Source organism: Papaver somniferum, chromosome 6 (assembly GCF_003573695.1).
Source record: "Papaver somniferum cultivar HN1 chromosome 6, ASM357369v1, whole genome shotgun sequence".
In the NCBI taxonomy this organism is placed as follows: Eukaryota; Viridiplantae; Streptophyta; class Magnoliopsida; order Ranunculales; family Papaveraceae; genus Papaver; species Papaver somniferum.
In genome coordinates, this window is record NC_039363.1 from 103928972 (window position 1) to 103946431 (window position 17460).

Here is a 17460-nt window from a genome sequence, read left to right on the forward strand (position 1 = left end):
GCCGTTCACGTTTTGCTTCGGTTACAAAGAGAGAAACTAGGTTGATCTTACGAGGGAAAGCAAAGAAAGTTAAGGAAATCAGTGGTGATTGAATTGGGTGTGAGGTTATTCAACTATGGAAGAAGAAGAGCTTGGGAATGATAATCTTGTTCTCTCTTCCGAATAGACAAGGTAGTCTATTTATAATTGTAAGAAACACTCACTATTTCCTCGTAAGTAGTGGAGATTGTGGAGAGATGGAAAGATGGAGATAGTGGGATAATGGTATGGTTACGCCCATTATACTAGGGAAGTTTTTGGAATCCGTAAACCATTACTCCATTATTTAGCCACTTCCTTTAACCGCTCTCAACAGTTACTACTTGTAACTTCCTTATCATGGGGTGTTTCCACGCCGCATGTTGTTGTAAACCACCAGACCAATACCCTTAAATAATTCCCCCATGTGACATGTTTTGATTTCTCGTAGGAATTAGTAGAGTCATGGGTTATCTCTAGTATTTCCACGATACACTTGATTGAGTAATAACCTAAGCTAATCGGAATGCTATATATTGAAGAGACAACTTAGCTCCAAGGTTATGCATGGATAATAATGAATCCGCCATAAGATGGCATTGTAAACAGCTAACCATATTAATACATGAAGGTGCGGGCACCAAGATAATATCTAGTTAAGTCGTAGCATGGGCGCGACCTAATCGATAGCTAGCTGAGTCGACATGTACATGTGTGCTTATGAAGTTTTGTCCATGTTGGTTCGTGATTGTGGCCACGGGCATAGTAGGCTGAGAGATAATCTAGGCCGAAAGATAAGGAGGTCGTGGCTAGTTAGATGCTAGGTTAGGCCAACTAGAAAGGAGGTCGTGTCTAGGCTAGACCGAGAGACAGGGAGTCCATGTCATGTTAGGAGATGGACATGCCCTTGTCTTGAATAGTCCAGGCTAGGCCGGATAATGAGGACACCTTATCCACGGTTATTCAGGCTAATAGACAAGGAGGCCGTGGCCAGGCCTGAAGACAGGGAGGCCGTGGCCTGAGAGGCAAGGTGGCCGGCTAGGCTAGGCTTAGAGAAAGTTAGCCATGGATAGCTAGATAGGCCAAGTCGGGAGATATGGAGGACGTGGCCTGACTAGATAGTTGTCTATCTAGGAAGGGAGGCTAGGCCGGACTAGGAAACTAGGTCGTACCCATATGGCTAGTCTAGGCCGAGGCATGGCTAGGACAGAAGGCAAGGTGGCAGCGGCGTGGCTTTCTAAGAGATAATGATGTCGTGTCCAGATACATGTCCAGGCTAATACATAAGATAGTCGTGTCCAAGACAAGGTGGCCATGGCCGGTTGGGATAGACTAGGAGGTCGTGACTAGTTAGGGAACTGGTGGCTACGGCCTTAGTAGTTGGCTAGATAGGGATAGGAGTGTCGTGGCCAAAGACATGGCCAGGCTAAAATATAAGGAAGTTGTGGCCTGGCTAGCTAGTTGGCTAGCTAGGGAGTTAATGGCCGTGGCCTGGTTATGGAGAGCAACCATGTTGGCGCTAGCACTTCGTTTGTAGCATACGAAACATATTTGAGGAATTCAGTCGTGGAAGTTCTGCGGCTCGAAGTAATATTCCAAATATTATGGTTCTGGTAACTCATAATAGCGTAGTAGCTTATTCTGAATATTCATAATTGCAGCATCAGTGTAGACTAATCAATGCATGACAATTCATATGATTGTTCATAAGATAATGAGAGTTCATATGGGTGAATCTCTAAAATCTTGCAGGCATATTGAAGGCCAGTATGGCCATTAGCAGGATACGCATTCTTAATTATCTTTCGGAATATGATGTAGAAGTACGAATCTATAATTATGATGTCGGGTCAGGAATTTATACATATTTATAAAAATATATATATATGTATAATACCAAAAGTTCAGCTGGGTGAATCTCTAGTACATACATGATTATAGATACGTTTATGTGTAGGTTCAGAGGCGATTTTTACAAGTTTTTCCCTTGTAAAAAACCCACCATCTACATTAAGTCCCTTGCTTAGCGTGGAACAGTAATGTTTCGTGGTATGCACTAGATGGTGACATTTACAGTACAGAAGATCTCAAAGAAATTGGAAATTCATAAGACAAAGAGTGAATACTTATCTTTTCTTTCGATGTCATAAAGGATATGTATTCATAGACTGGTTAGGAAAGTATCTTTGATAATAGTTGCGACCGGGTTGGAGAAGGTATGACCGTTTGCTCGAGCGAAGATGTTGGTTGGCCGTGTGCACGAATAAAGGTGGCCAGGGCCATGACTTTGTCAGGAATGAAAGTGCTTATGCTTCTGAAAATATGTTTGTTTTGTGGGATTTTTCGGTAGGTAAAGAGATTTTTGAACGATTTGCAAAGGTATTTTGAAAATAATACTTTGCTGGCTAATATATGGGAATCCTAAGTATGAATGCAAAATATTGCAAACAGTTTGTTGGAGGAATTACAAAGGCTGCAGAAAATATAAAATGTTGTAAAGAGAGGTAGAATGTTTAAGTTTCCGAATACTTCGAACGCTGCCTTGTATGACCAACCTCTTGGGTTATTGTACTGATGAGTTTGTAATAACCACCTAATTTGGATTCAATGACCAAATATAGCTTTCTTCAGTGAAGCAGTAACCTTCTTGACCGTGTCTCGACTTGGAAGGAGTTGGTCGTTGGTACCTCAGGCTTATCGCATATCCCAAGGTGTTGGGTTACTAGTTTTTTTATTTTCGGACACAGACGATTCCTACCTACTTAATAAAATATCTAAAAAGGATCAAATTCCCATTCACATGGCCGAGTATCTTGGGGATTGATATCCGGGTCAAGTCCCCAAGTACTTGTTGACGGGGCATGAGGCAGCTAGTTGTGAGAAAATCGGATAAGCGTGACTTACTTGTACACGGAATCTGTGGACATATGAGCCATGTCCTTCTCCTATGCGGCGAAAATTCGTTAACATGTCGTCCTCCGGATCGTGCGGCTGTTGGAAAGTCTTGGAGGTATTGTTTCCAACAAAGAATGTTCACTTGTTTCATTATTGTTGCAATCCATGGGATTCCCAATACCATGCAAATCATATCATCGTTGCTAATGTGAACTTAAATATGTTGAATAATATCATCATGTTTGCCTCAAGAGTGATGTGACCGTATGCACTTTTGAACTCCAGAATGTGACGCCCCCCAACCAATACTCACCTGCTTAGATATATGATTGCAACCTAATTGAAGCATCAATCCAAGATTACCGATTTTAAGAATCATAATTACATAAGGTGCTAATAACAAAACCCAAACTCTCTGATATTAATGTGTTTTTTTACAGAAAAAGAATACATATATAAAAGATACATAAACATCTTCAGTTCGCTAAAACTTTATGCTACTAAAACGGATATCTTCGCATGCATCATTTCTTCGTGTAACTGAAACTGAAGTGGGGACTAGTGAGCACATCATCCCAAAAGGGTGCCCAATGGAAACAAATAACTTTCAAGTTTCAGTTCGCTAAAACTTTACTAAGTGATAAACAATTTAAGTGTAACAATATGAGAAAGCAAATAACACCTTTTACACCAACCACCGAGCATAACATCCAAATATAACATTTTAAGAAGGAAAGGAAATGCAGATTTTGCAGCCCATACTACAATCTCTGCGATCAAACCAGTATGATATGCAAATTACCGTTTTCCCCAAATACCTCGTAGATAATAGTTACATTTCCCGTGCTGAATAAAACATAAATTTACCATAAAATATAAAAAGTAATACTATTTACACCCTTGTGCTGAAATAGCTATATTGCACTTCCCGTGCTATATAATATTTACACTTCCTGTGCTGAATAAGACTTAGCAAGGAGCTATGGAGAAATCATAGACACTCCCTGCGGGGATACTAGGTAACACATATCACAACTCATACCCATTCAATTACATACAAATATGTTCATAATAAGTAATGGCATATCATGCTCGCTTATGAAAAGGAACTTAATGATTACAAGAAGGTTACAGAGTTCCCACCTGTTTTGATGACAATCCATGCCTACCTCGAAATCCATTATACATTGGTTCATCCTTTGAATTGATCGTTGTTAATAACTAACTGTTAATCACACGAGAACTCTAAGAATCTAGCCACAATGGCTCACACAAGAATCATACAATTTTATCTAATGGTTCTAAGCCCGTTTATGATTCTACCCCTTTTCATTCTCTATCTTTAACATAGAGAAGATTTACTAATTCAATTAGATTGGTTATATAACTCATTAAATAAGTCTAATGAATATCTACAACTTCGTAGAAGGAATCAAAAGTTAATTCGTACCATAAGGGGTCAAACATCAAACTAGGAAATCTAGTCCTAAGCCCAAGTCCACTAAACAAGTCCATTAATCCAAGACTTGGTATGTCTGGTCAACTAAGGGTCACTAACGGTCCATGTTTGGTCAGAAAGAGTAAACTAACAGTCAACGTCTAAGTCCAGGTCAATATTGGGTCAAGTCAACAGTCAACAAGTCAATGACTCGGGTCTAGTGACACAGTGAGTCGAACTGATTCAACTCAGTTTAACATTCTCAGTCAGATTAACTGAGTCAGGAAAGAACATCAATCAGAATCTGACTGGGATGACTAACAGGCTAAATCCAAAGGTAAATTTACTTCAACTCTAATTCTAACATTCTCATCTTATTATTTAACATGTCAACTTCAAATCAAATACAAAACAAATTTGACATTCAATTACAACCAACAACTTTGCCTACCTGCAATTGCAGCTTTAAGCACATCTTTTACCCACAGGCAATTCCTAACTTACATTCAACCCCACACTGAATATCAACTTCTATATTCCATACAAATAACCATAAACTGTAATTCAATTCCAATTCAATCAGCTTTCATAATCCAAAAGCATCATCACTATAAGCAGCTACACTATATCCATCGTACAAACAACCAATTCATCTAAACTTCAACTCCAACCCTATACAACTCTCACAATATCACCAAGTTTCCCTATCACTCAACAAACACACATTTTCATTATCTGAGATACAAACTCAGGAATTCCATTACACAAACACCACCACTATCCTTAGATACCACCTGCAATTAACCTATCACTAACCTTTCAAATCCACTATATTCAGTTCACATAACCATTTCATCTTCTGTGAGACTAATTCCCTAACTGAAATAACATCAGCGCAACAACTCCAGTTCTGCAATTTCAACTACACTTCATATTCACAATCCCAAACCCATCTCAACTGAAATCTTCAGAAACCATTCATTCAAAACTATCAACACAATTACAGCTCTTGCAATACTAATTCATCCGTCTCAAGTATTAGCTCAAAGACTAACTTATAAACTCAATTCTTAACTTGAATCAATTCTTAACTAAGTTTACAGAGAAAAAAATTACCTCAATTTGGTTTCACCCCAACAGTTGATTCCAGCGTGTGAATCCACTTCTTCTTTGCTTTGACTCAATTCAGCACTCTACCCAAAACTATCACCTCAAAATCAGTTCAAATCCTAAACCCTAATTCAAAAATTGGGGAAGAACAGAAACCCTAATTCCCTTTGAATCAAAATTAAACTTCATGTAAACCTCACTGTCAGCAACCCATCCTCGATCTTCCTCCTCTTGTTTCGATTTCATCTTCAATTTTACACAAACTCAAAACCAACTCCAGAAACCCTAATTCCTCAATATGTCAATTAAAGTTCTTCTTAATAACTGAATTCTCAAATTAACATTATAAACTTCTTCTATTCCTCAAGCTATTCAAAACTCAATCATTAATTCCTCTTTAATCGTCTCAAATCACATCTTCAATGAATTCAGAAGCTCTTTTCATCAACTCTAAATAGTTTACTCTAACCAACACCACCACCAAAAGTCACTGCATAATCCATCCCCTCTTTAATCATCTCCTAGTCACTCATTTATGTTTCTCAACCATCACTCGCCCAATTAACAGAGGAAACAGAGAAGAAAAGAAGGAAGAAGAAAGAAGAAGAAAGAAAAGAAAACGAATAACTATTCTTGATTAGGTGTAGATAAGGCCGGCCAAATTTTGCACTATTTGTGAAGAACTTGAACTTTGTCATTGGGAAATTTTGCCTGGAACTGCCTCTGAATATCCACAATTTCGGCTAGTTTTCTGATAAGATGGGTTTGTTGCTGGTGGTATTTGGTTCGATTTAGTGGTGGTGTTATTCAATTTTGGTTGTAATTAAAATAAGATGAATTTGAGATGAGATCGATCGATGGGTTTGTTCGAATTGATACTCACTTGAAGCTGCTGCAACCGAGAGGAGAAAAAGGGGGATCTGAACTGTTATTGATGATTGATATCAAAATTTAAGAGTTGTCTGCTGTGGGGGAGATTAAAGAAGGCTGAAGGGGTTTGGTGCTGAACAGAACAAGATGGGTTGTGATTGTATTGTAGAAAGAAGAACCAGGAAAGAAAGAGTTGGTCTTGGATCTGTTGAATGAAATTAAAGTGGTGAATATTGTTGAAGGTGGGGATTAGATGAATGATTAGAAAGCAGTTTGACTCCCACATCCCATTGTTGTCTTCTGTTATACAACATTGTCCCTCCAGTCTTTTATTGTGTTCTGTAGAATATGTGTTCTCTTCATTCTTTTTGTTGTATCTGCATTTCGCTTCTGGAGTAAACTAGGTTTACTGTTTTAGAAGTTGCAAAAATATATAATCTGTACTCATTTTATTTTTAATTATAATTAAGCTTTAATTTTGTTTTTAACTAAACAATCCGGGTAACCTGTGAACCCGCAAGTTTTACCCGTTGCGGGCGCGGGTTGAAGAAATAACCACCCGTGAAGAATATCAACCCGCAGGTTTTGGCCTGTGCTAACCCGAACCCTTGTAACCCGTAACAAGCCATCCCCTCCCGCCCGTTTCTCAAAAGCCTTTGACAGGCTTGAATTGAACTTTATCATCAAAAATTTAGAATGTCGAGGATTTTCAAAGGACTTATGTGATCTCATTTATGCTTGTATATCATCTGTTTCCTATGTTGTCTTGAGATTTTCTATCCCACTAGGGGAATCAGGCAGGGAGATTCTTTATCTCCAGCCCTATTTATTATCTGCATGGAAGCTTTGTCTGCTCTTTTACTTCATGCTGAAACTTCTGGTAAAATAATTGGTATAAAAGTTACAATTCAAAATCCATATGTCTCTCATTTATTTTTTGCCGATGATTCTTTTATTTTTTCAGCTTCTAGTATTTCTCAGACTCACAACCTTTTAGACATACTTAGAGTTTTTAGATGATGTGTCACAAGGTGGGAGGACTACTCTCATTAAATCTGTCACCAGTGCTATGCCAATGTTCTAGATGATGTGCTTCTCTTTGCCCAAGAAAACCCTGGACAGATTAGATGCACTTCAAAGAGATTGCTGGTGGAAGAAAACTAGAAACAATAGAGGTTTATATATAAAAGCGTGGGATGTTATATGTACTAGCAAAACTAATGGTGGTCTAGGTATTAGGAATCCTCATAAATTCAATTTAGCTCTTCTTACTAGGTTAGCTTGGAGATTAATAAATAATCCAAATAAGATATGGTCAAGAATCCTCAAATGTAAGTATTTTCCCAAAACTGAACCACTGAAGTACAAAAAAAAGAATAACAAATCATGGGTCTGGAATAGTATATGTAAGGGATTAGACATCATAAAAGAGAATCATAGTTAGGACATAGGAAATGGGGAAAACATTAATATTTGGAAAGATAAATAATGGAGAGTGGAATGTTAGTCTTATTAAAAGTTTGTTTGATGATGATTATACTATGAAAATTAAAATGATTGAGCCTAACATTAAAAACATTGACAAACCTAAATGGATTGGTACCCAGGATGGAGAGGTTACAGTTGGATCTGCCTATAATTATTTATGTAATAATAAAAAACATTTAGATGCCATAGTAGAATGGTTGGATATTTGGAAGCTACAAGTAATTCCTAGAGTGCAAATGTTCATGTGGAAATCCCTAAGTGATTGTCTGCGAGTCAAAGAAAGATTAGAGTCTCCTTTGACGGCGTTAAGCCTAACCCCATTGATTTGATAAGCACTATTAAAAAAGATCTTAATTTTTTCCAAGTCACTTATCCGAGCAATAATACTTGTCATACAGTTATACCAAAAAAAGCTTGTGATATTTCTCACTCAGGTTGTAAAGAGGTCTCTTCTTATATGTTTAATAGCTCTGAGTATATTATGTTTGACGCTGCTTTTAATAAACAGACTAAGAGATTTGCTTACGCTCTGGTGTTGTTTGATAAAACTAGTTCAATTTATGATTTTGCAGGAGGATCAGGGAAGTGCTCATACTCTAATGAGGCAGAAGCAAGAGCTTGTCGGGAAGCCACAAGGTGGGCTAGAAGATCAGGAATAAAAGATATCATCTTTCTCAATGACAATCTCAATGTTATTAATTGTATGAGAAGAAGAAATTTGTCCGCAAACTGGAGGTATAAGTATTTATTGATAAAGCTCTGTACATCACCAATTCTTTTGCTTTTCTTTTGTGTCAACAGAGATTGTAACTTCGTATCGGATAGAATAGCCAAAACGTTAAATAGGCTCGTATATCAGGATATAAACTTTAGTAGGTGGAACTCAGGTTTAAAGTTTAATTTTCTTAAAAATGTCTGTAAGTTGGATAATGTATCTTTCCTTGTTTAGTTTTAATGAATTTCCTTTTTATCAAAAAAAAAAATAAAAAAATAGGGATTTTTGAACCTAAGATTCAAGAATTGAAATGATTCTGTGTGAATTCTGTCATGTAACTAAATGGGTCTCTTATTAGCAAATTCTGTTTTGGGACTTAAATTGTTGTAAACCCATTTAGATTATGTTTTGTTTAGGGCACCTGATTGGTTGTTACCACACAATGGGTGAATTTAGTGGTTTTGTCTACAACCAATTAGAGAACTCTGTGGGTGTAAGGCTATTTATTGGCCAAATATTTTTGTAAGAGAACTAATGAAAAAAGTTAATGAAAATTAGGCTTTATCCTTAAGTTAGGAAGAGAAGGTATTGCAGTTAGTGAATTCTTCTTCCCTGTTTCATGACAATTTTTATCAGCCATTAAGATCTTGATCACATGTAGTTATGACCGGAGGTTTTGATAAAGCTACTACAATAAAAAAAGGCTGCAGATCAGTTGCAGGCTCATTCAGATCGATTGTTGAGACTGGAGGAGGCTGTTAAGAACATCTCTTCTGAGGTTCGTTCTTTATCTACTGAGATCATTCCTGTTAAAGAATCTCTCACCACAATCGTTCTGCTGTGTCAAAGATTGGGTATTCCTACTAATCTAATTCAACCGGAAAATCCAGTGCAAACTGCTATACCATCTACTCATGATTTGATTCCTCAATCTCGTAAATTCTCTCGACACCCAAAAATTGATTTTCCCAGATTCGATGGTTCTAATCCTAGGGGTTGGATTCGTAAGTGTAATAGGTATTTTCAGTTAAATTCTATTTATGAAATTCATAAAGTAGATATAGCCTCAATTCATTTTGATGGTAAGGAAGATTCCTGGTTTCTAGATTATCAAGAGGGTAAACCTTTCATAGATTGGTCTCAATTTTCATCTGATGCTGTCTATTTGAAGATGTAGCCTATAATAATTATGCTGGCAGTTTTAACAAACTGGCTCAACTTACTACTGTTGAAGAATATTATGAACGTTATGAGTCTTTAAAAGCCTTAATGAAGTCTCGCAATCCCATTCTATCTGAAGATTATCATACTATGAGTTTTGTTAGTGGGTTAAAGGAGGAGATTCGTAATGATGTTCAAATGCTCAGGCCTACTTCAGATACTGATGCCTTCTACCTTGCTAGAATGCAACAAACCTCTGTTGATTTTCAATCCAAACACCATAAACCATTTTCTAGACCATTTCAACCATCTACAAATAATTATTGACCCTCTACTTCCAAACCAATTTTATCACCCCTCACTACTCCACCTAAACCATCTTTTTCCAACACCAAGCCATTTGTGACACTTCCTTCTACACCTACTAGACTTGAACCTAATACACCTCCTATTAAGAAACTGACTCCAGCTCAGATGAAAGTCAGAAGAGACAAAGGTTTATGCTACAATTGTGATGAATTATATAAACGGGTTCACATATGTAAGAATCAACAGTTGTTTATGTTGATAGCATCAGATGATGTTGCATCTCCTTCTTCTGACATTGATGAGGATGTTCCTTCTCCTCATGCTCCAGAATTGTCTACCATGGAAATATCTTTACATGCTCTCACTGGATTGGTAACACAAAATACCATCAGAGTACCTGGTCAGCTTTATTCTCATGATATACTTATACTTATTGATACAAGCAGCATTCACAGTTTTGTTGATGCTAAATTAGCTGAGCAACTCCAACTTCCAGTAGAGCCCACTGGTCAAATGCTAGTGACAGTGGCTAATGATGATTCAACTATCAGTAGAGGCATCTGCAATCAATTACATTGGTGTATGCAGGACTACGAATACCAGGAAGATTTAAGGGTCTTACCACTTGGTGGTTGTGACATGGTTCTTGGTGTAGATTGACTCAAGCAATTGGGTGACATTACTTTCAACTCGGCTGAACTGAAGCTCGCATTCTATCATAAAGGATATCAAATTACTCTACAAGGCAGCTCCACCTTACCTTCTTGTAACTTGATCAGTGGTAGCTCTTTTCTGAATTTTTTAAAGAATAATAAACCTACTCTCATTGGCCAATTATTTTCAATTTCCACTACCCCTTTGGAACCAATTCGTCCTGAGATTTCTACATTGTTAGAATCCTATGCTGATGTTTTTGAACCTCCTACTTCCTTACCACCTCAGAGAGCTATAGATCATCAAATACCTTTGAAGCATAATTATGCTCCCATCTCTCAGAAGCCATACAGATGCCCTCATATGAAGAAATCAGTAGTTGAAAAATTAGTCCAAGAAATGTTGGATGCTGGGTTTATAGAGGACATCCACAGTCCTTTTGCTTCACCTATACTTCTAGTCAAGAAGAAAGATGGCTCTTGGAGATTCTGTGTGGACTACAGAAAACTTAATGACATCACCATCAAAGATAATTTTCCCATTCAATTGATTGATGATTTATTGGATGAACTTCATGGTGTTGTCATTTTTACCAAAATTGACCTTAAATATGGGTATTATCAAATCCTAATGCATTTTGCTGATATTCATAAAACTGCTTTTAGAACCCATCAAGGGCATTATGAATTTAGATTCATGCCATTTGGTTAACTAATGCATCTGCCACCTTTCAGTCCCTTATGAACACTATTTTAAACCTTTTTTAAGAAAATTTGTCTTGTTGTTTTTTGATGACATTTTGATCTATTAGTAAATCAATAGAAGAACACGCAGTGCGTTTAGCTCAAGTTCATTCATTATTGAGACACCATTCCTTATTTGCCAGTAAGAACAAATGTTGTTTTGCTCAAACCAAGTTAGCTTATTTGGGGCACTTAATCACTTCTGAGGGTGTAGCTGCTGATCCTGACAAAATAACTACAATGCAACAATGGCCATAACCTACTACTCTGAAGCAGTTGAGAGGATTTCTTGGGTTGACTGGTGTTTGAGGATGAAAACTGTTTCTGCTAGTTTCGGTAATTTCGTGTGATGTGGGTGAGAAACAAATATAAACCCTAAACAATGTACTGCAAGGGAGTACTTTATATTCGAGAGATCAATATATACAAGTTCGTCCTAAACCAAGAAATGACCGTTCCAGACTTGCTTCGGTCACAAAGTGGATAAAAAGGGTTGGTTTTGGGGAGGGAAGCGAAGAGAGTGTTGAGACCAGAATAGTTGATTCTGGAAGAGTAGTTGTGTTTGTGACTTGTATCAGAAAGTGGGAAGCTAACAGATGGGAAATCTAGCAAACATTTTCTGATTGTTGTATGCTCCTGACCAGAACTTGTTTTTCGGTGGAAATAGGTAATGCCTATTTATACATTTCGAATTGAAACGTACTCTGGTCTCATTAAGAAATGAAAAACGAGTGAATAAATGGGAGGCGGTGGTAACCGTTAACGCTTGGAATTGATGTTCCATAAAAGAAAGCGTTTCACCATTACTCCCTGTATTTACTAACCGCCTCATCCTTATGACACTTTCTTATAACGGGCGTAGTGTACGCCGCACGCTGTAAACCGCCAAACCAATACCCAATGAGCATCCCCCAGTTTGTGACATGCGTTGATGTCTCGAGTGTTTTCATGGAAAACATGTAGCACGTTGTTGTTTTCTGACAAGTTGAGCTTGGGAGACTTGCGGGCTCAGTGGTGACCTTCGACGATCGAGATTTTGCATCTTAAGAGGAAAGGTAGTCGTTGATTATTGCAATCCTTCGTTTGGTATCCAGTGGCATGAAAGTATGAACAATATGGCTTTAATATGGCCTAGTTTAGGCGTGTCCAAAATTTAGGGCAAAAGGTTTCCATGCGTTAGCTGGTAACCTTGGCAGCTAAGATCTGCACCTTAGATTAAAAAGTGGTCGTTGATTGTTGCAGGCATTCGTTTTGGTAGCCGCATAGGGAAGGCCGGCATGGTATGGCGCGACAATGTGGTTGGCATGCCATTGACACATGTGGCATGACATGTCTTGGCGCGGTTTGGCGTGGCCAAGACTAGGGTTTTGGGACAAAGGTTACCATGCATTGTCTGGCGACCTTGGACGACTAGGATTTGCATCTAGGATTGAAGGGTGGCCGTTGATCGTCGCACGCCTTCGTTTTGGTATCCGCATATGGAAGAGCGGCATGGTATGGCGCGACAGGGTGATTGGCAGGCAATTGGCACATGTGGCATGGCATGCCTTGGCGCGGTTTTGGGCCAAAGGTTACCATGCGGTGTTTGACGATCTTGGACGGCTAGGATTTTCATCTAGGATTGAAGGGTGGTCGTTTATCGTCGCACGCCTTCGTTTTGGTAGCCGCATAGGGAAGGCCGACATGGTATGGCGCGGCAAGGTGGTTCGCATGCCATTGGCACATGTGGCATGGCATGCCTTGGCGCGGTTTGACATGGCCAAAACTAGGGTTTTGGGCCAAAGGTTACCATGCGTTGTCTGGCGACCTTGGACGGCTAGGATTTTTATCTAGGATTGAATGGTGGCCGTTGACCGTCGCACGCCTTCGTTTTGGTAACCACATAGGGAAGGCCGACATGGTATGGCGCGGCAAGGTGGTTGGCATGCCATTGGCACATGTGACATGGCATGCCTTGGCGCGGTTTGGCGTGGCCAAAATTAGGGTTTTGGGCCAAAGGTTACCATGCGTTGTTTGGAGACCTTGGACGGCTAGGATTTGCATCCAGGATGGAAGGGTGGCCGTTGAACGTCGCACGCCTTCGTTTTGGTAGTCGCATGGGGAAGGCCGACATAATGGGGCCAAGGCCAATGGAGCGGATGGCTTGGCATAGTGGTGCCAAGGGTTTGGTACGGATGACTTGGCATAGTGGGGCCAAGGAAAGGTGCGGTTGGCTTGGCATGGTGGGCCAAGGGTTTGGCATGCCATTGGGGCATGGTGCGACTAGCATGGTTGGGGCCAAGGCAAGGCGTGGTTGGCTTGGCATGGTTGGGCCAAGGGTTTGTCATTCCATTGACGCATGGTTCGTCTAGCATGGTTGGGGCCAAGGCAAGGTGCGGTTGGTTTGGCATGGTGGGCAAAGGGTTTGGCATGCCATTGGCGCATGGTGCGGCTATCATGGTTGGCATGCCTTGGAGCGGTAGACGTGGTTGGCATGTTTTGTCATTGGCATAGTGATGCGGCTGGCATGGTTGGAATGCCTTGGCGCGGAGATGTGGATGGCATGGTTTGCCATTGGCACAGTGGTACGGCTGGCATGGTTGGCATGTCTTGGCACGGAGATGTGGCTGGCATGGTTTTCCATTGGCACAGTGGTGCGTCTGGCATGGTTGGCATGCCTTTGCGTGGAGATGTGGCTGGCATGGTTTGCCATTGGCACAGTGGTGCGGCTGGCATGGTTGGCATGCCTTGGCGCAGAGATGTGGCCGACATGGTTTGCCATTGTCACAGTGGTGCGGCTGGCATGGTTGGCATGACTTGGCGCGAATATGTGGCTGGCATGCCTTGGCGCGAAGATGTGGCTGACATGGTTTGCCATTGTCACAGTGGTGCGGCTGGCATGGTTGGCATTCCTTGGCGCGGTAGCATGAGAATTAGGGTTTGACATAGATGATGTCGGTCAATGTTAAGGGTTCTGCCGTAGAACATGACACATAAAAAAAAGGTACCCTGGTAATTCTTACATAGGCATGCTGATCGATTCAATAAATGTGCTAATGATCATAGTGACGTCATGTCAGATGTGCGGTTTTACGATTTTAACCCTAAGCTAAAAACTACCATCAACAACTGGGTACTATAGAAGATTTATCATAGGTTATGGAAACATCAGCAAACCACTGACTGATATGTTGAAGAAGGATTGTTTCTCTTGGTTACCTTCAGCTTTACAAGCATTCTTAGCTCTCAAAGAGGCCATGACATCTGCACCTATTTTGGCACTGCCTGATTTTTCTCAACCTTTTGTTCTTGAGACTGATGCTTGTTCTACAGGACTTGGAGCAGTATTGGTGCAATCTGGTCAGCCCATAGCCTTCTACAGCAAGCCATTAGGACCACAATCTCTAGCGTTGTCCACCAATGACAAGGAATTATTGGCAATTGTCATGTCAGTTCAAAAGTGGAAACACTATTTAACTCACCAGCAATTCAGAATTCACACTGACCACCAGAGCTTGAAATACTTCATGGAACAGAGAATCACTACTGTATTACAACAAAAATGGCTCATGAAACTTTTGGGTTTGAAATACATTATCAAGTACAAGAAAGGTCTTGAGAATAAGGCAGCTGATTCTTTATCCAGAATTCCTCATGATACTTCTGTTTGTCACTCTCTCTCAGTGGCTCAACCACAATGGGCTCAAGATATCATATCCAACTATGTTGAAGACACTATAGGTCAACAGATCATCTCACAGCTACTTATTTCACCAGATCATCCTCAATACTCCTTGCACAATGGCATCCTCAAATACAAAACAAGAATTTATATTGGAAACACCCTGCAAGTTAGGAATCAAATTATACATTCTGTGCATTCCTCAGCTGTGGGTGGCCACTCTGGCATGTTGGTAACTAATAAAAGAGCCATTGCTTATTTCTATTGGCCTAAAATGAAGGAAGATATTTTCCAGTTTGTTGCTCAGTGTGACATCTTCAAGTGTAACAAAATAGAGCATTCTGCCCCTGCTGGCCTTCTACAACCTTTGCCAATCCCAGACACAGCTTGGAAGCATATAAATGGACTTTATTGGGGGATTACCCATATCTTACAAGAAGAATGTTATATTGGTGGTAGTGGACAGGATGACTAAATACAATCACTTCATTTCCTTGAGCCATCCCTTCACTGCAATCTCCGTGGCTAAGGAGTTCATGCATCATATTTTCAAGCTTCATGGTCTGCCAGCTCCATTGTATCAGACAGAGATAAGGTATTTCTCAGTCACTTTTGGAAATATCAATTTAAATCTTTAGGTACTCAGTTTACCCTCAGTACTTCTTATCACCCACAAACTGATGGGCAAACTGAGAGAACAAATGCTTGCCTTGAACAATACCTTAGATGCATAACTGGTTCAACTCCTAAATTGTGGCTCAACTGGCTAGCCTTAGCACAATGGTGGTTTAACACAAACTACCACACTAGCCTCAAGATGACTCCATTTCAAGCCTTGTATGGCTACACTACACCCCACCTAGCATTTCCAGTACAAGGCACCACTTCAGTTGTTGCTGTTCAGGACTACCTTGTTGAGAGAGATCACATGCTACAATTACTCAAGGAAGACCTTTCTAAAGCTCAACACAGAATGAAGCATTTTGCAGATGCCAACAGGACTAACAGATCTTTTACTGTAGGAGATTTGGTATTCTTAAAATTGCAGCCTTACAGACAATCTTCTGTTTCTCTGAGATCTAATATGAAGTTGTCTGCTAAATACTTTGGACAATTTGAAGTGTTGCAGAGAATTGGCAAGGTAGCTTACAAACTCAAATTACCAGTGGATTCAAGAATTCACCCAGTTTTCCATGTGTCTCAGCTGAAGAAGAAGATAGGCCAACATGTTTCAACTACCACTTCCCTGCCACTGGTTGATCCTGCTGGTTCCTTCATTATCACTCCAATTGCAGTTCTGGATTCCAGATACATCCTCAGAGGAGACACCACCATTCACCAATTACTTATTCATTGGGCTGGAGCTCTTGTAGAAGATGCAACATGGGAAGATGCCTATCACATTCATTCTCAATTCCCAGAGTTTATCCTTGAGGACAAGGATCTTCAAAAGGGGAGAGTATTGTCATGTAACTAAATGGGTCTCTTATTAGCAAATTCTGTTTTGGGCCTTAAATCCTTGTAAACCCATTTAGCTTATGTTTTGTTTAAGGCACCTGATTGGTTGTTACCACCCAATTGGTGAATTTAGTGGTTTTGTTTACAACCAATTAGAGAACTGTGTGGGTGTAAGGCTATTTATTGGTCAGATATTTTTGTAGGAGAACTAATGAGAAAAGTTAATGAAAATTAGCCTCTATCCTTTAAGTTAGGAAGAGAAGGTATTGCAGTTAGTGAATTCTTCTTACCTGTTTCATGACAAATTCAAGGTGAGGATGCTATGAAATTATGTGTAATTGAGCTAGGTGGTATGTTTTTACTACCAGTTAACAAATAAAGGATATTTTGTTGAACAATTAAGTTGCAGGTGTAATTAGTTCTCACTCCTGTTTGCTATACTTATCTGGTCCGATCCTTTTTTCTTACTTTAGTCTCTTCTTTGATGATACCATTGTTTTCTTAATTTAGCTCTAGAAATGTAATCAATTGAATCTTACAATATACACTAAGTATGTTTTCTTAAGGCTGCCATTGTTTGCTTACAATGTTGGTTTGGGTACAAAAATGATATACAATCATATTATTATTTATTAGTTCAAAAACCAAAAAGTTTGAAAATATTTGAAATGGGGTGTTGTTGCAGATATCTTATGTTAATGAATGGTTGTGAGGTTTGTATGGATGGAGATATTGGGTTTCATCCAACTTGATTTGCAGGTTAAAAGAAGCTATATAAGCGGCAAAACAGAACAACAACGGGTTACCTCTCTGTCAATAACAAAATGCCTAGAACTTGCTCAACAGAAGTCCCCGGAGAGTAAGAGGTAAAAGTTTTTATCTTGCTAAATCAGTGTGGCTATGTACTGGCACTTTGAGGAGATCTTAAAGCAATCCCTGA

At 39.5% G+C, this 17460-nt stretch overlaps 2 protein-coding genes across 2 annotated transcripts; both read left to right on the plus strand.

The window, feature by feature from the left end:
* Positions 1 to 7785: 7785 nt before the first annotated feature.
* Positions 7786 to 11369, plus strand: LOC113291233. Its single transcript, XM_026540789.1, has 6 exons — positions 7786 to 8037; positions 8392 to 8455; positions 9245 to 9616; positions 9706 to 9953; positions 10092 to 10655; positions 10812 to 11369. The coding sequence occupies exons 1-6, from the start codon at positions 7786 to 7788 to the stop codon at positions 11367 to 11369; spliced, it is 2058 nt and encodes a 685-aa protein (XP_026396574.1).
* Positions 11370 to 15879: 4510 nt separating this feature from the next.
* LOC113291234 lies at positions 15880 to 16539 on the plus strand. Its single transcript, XM_026540790.1, has one exon. It carries the CDS (start codon positions 15880 to 15882, stop codon positions 16537 to 16539), a length of 660 nt encoding a protein of 219 aa, XP_026396575.1.
* Positions 16540 to 17460: the final 921 nt, after the last annotated feature.

Coding starts and splice junctions, on each gene's coding strand:
- LOC113291233 (XM_026540789.1), top strand. CDS start 7,786: ATGGGGAAAACATTAATATTTGGAAAGATAAATAATGGAGAGTGGAAT. Junction 8,038..8,391: donor TGGATATTTGGAAGCTACAA/GTAATTCCTAGA, acceptor ATGATTTTGCAG/GAGGATCAGGGAAGTGCTCA. Junction 9,617..9,705: donor AGCCTCAATTCATTTTGATG/GTAAGGAAGATT, acceptor GTCTATTTGAAG/ATGTAGCCTATAATAATTAT.
- LOC113291234 (XM_026540790.1), top strand. CDS start 15,880: ATGACTCCATTTCAAGCCTTGTATGGCTACACTACACCCCACCTAGCA.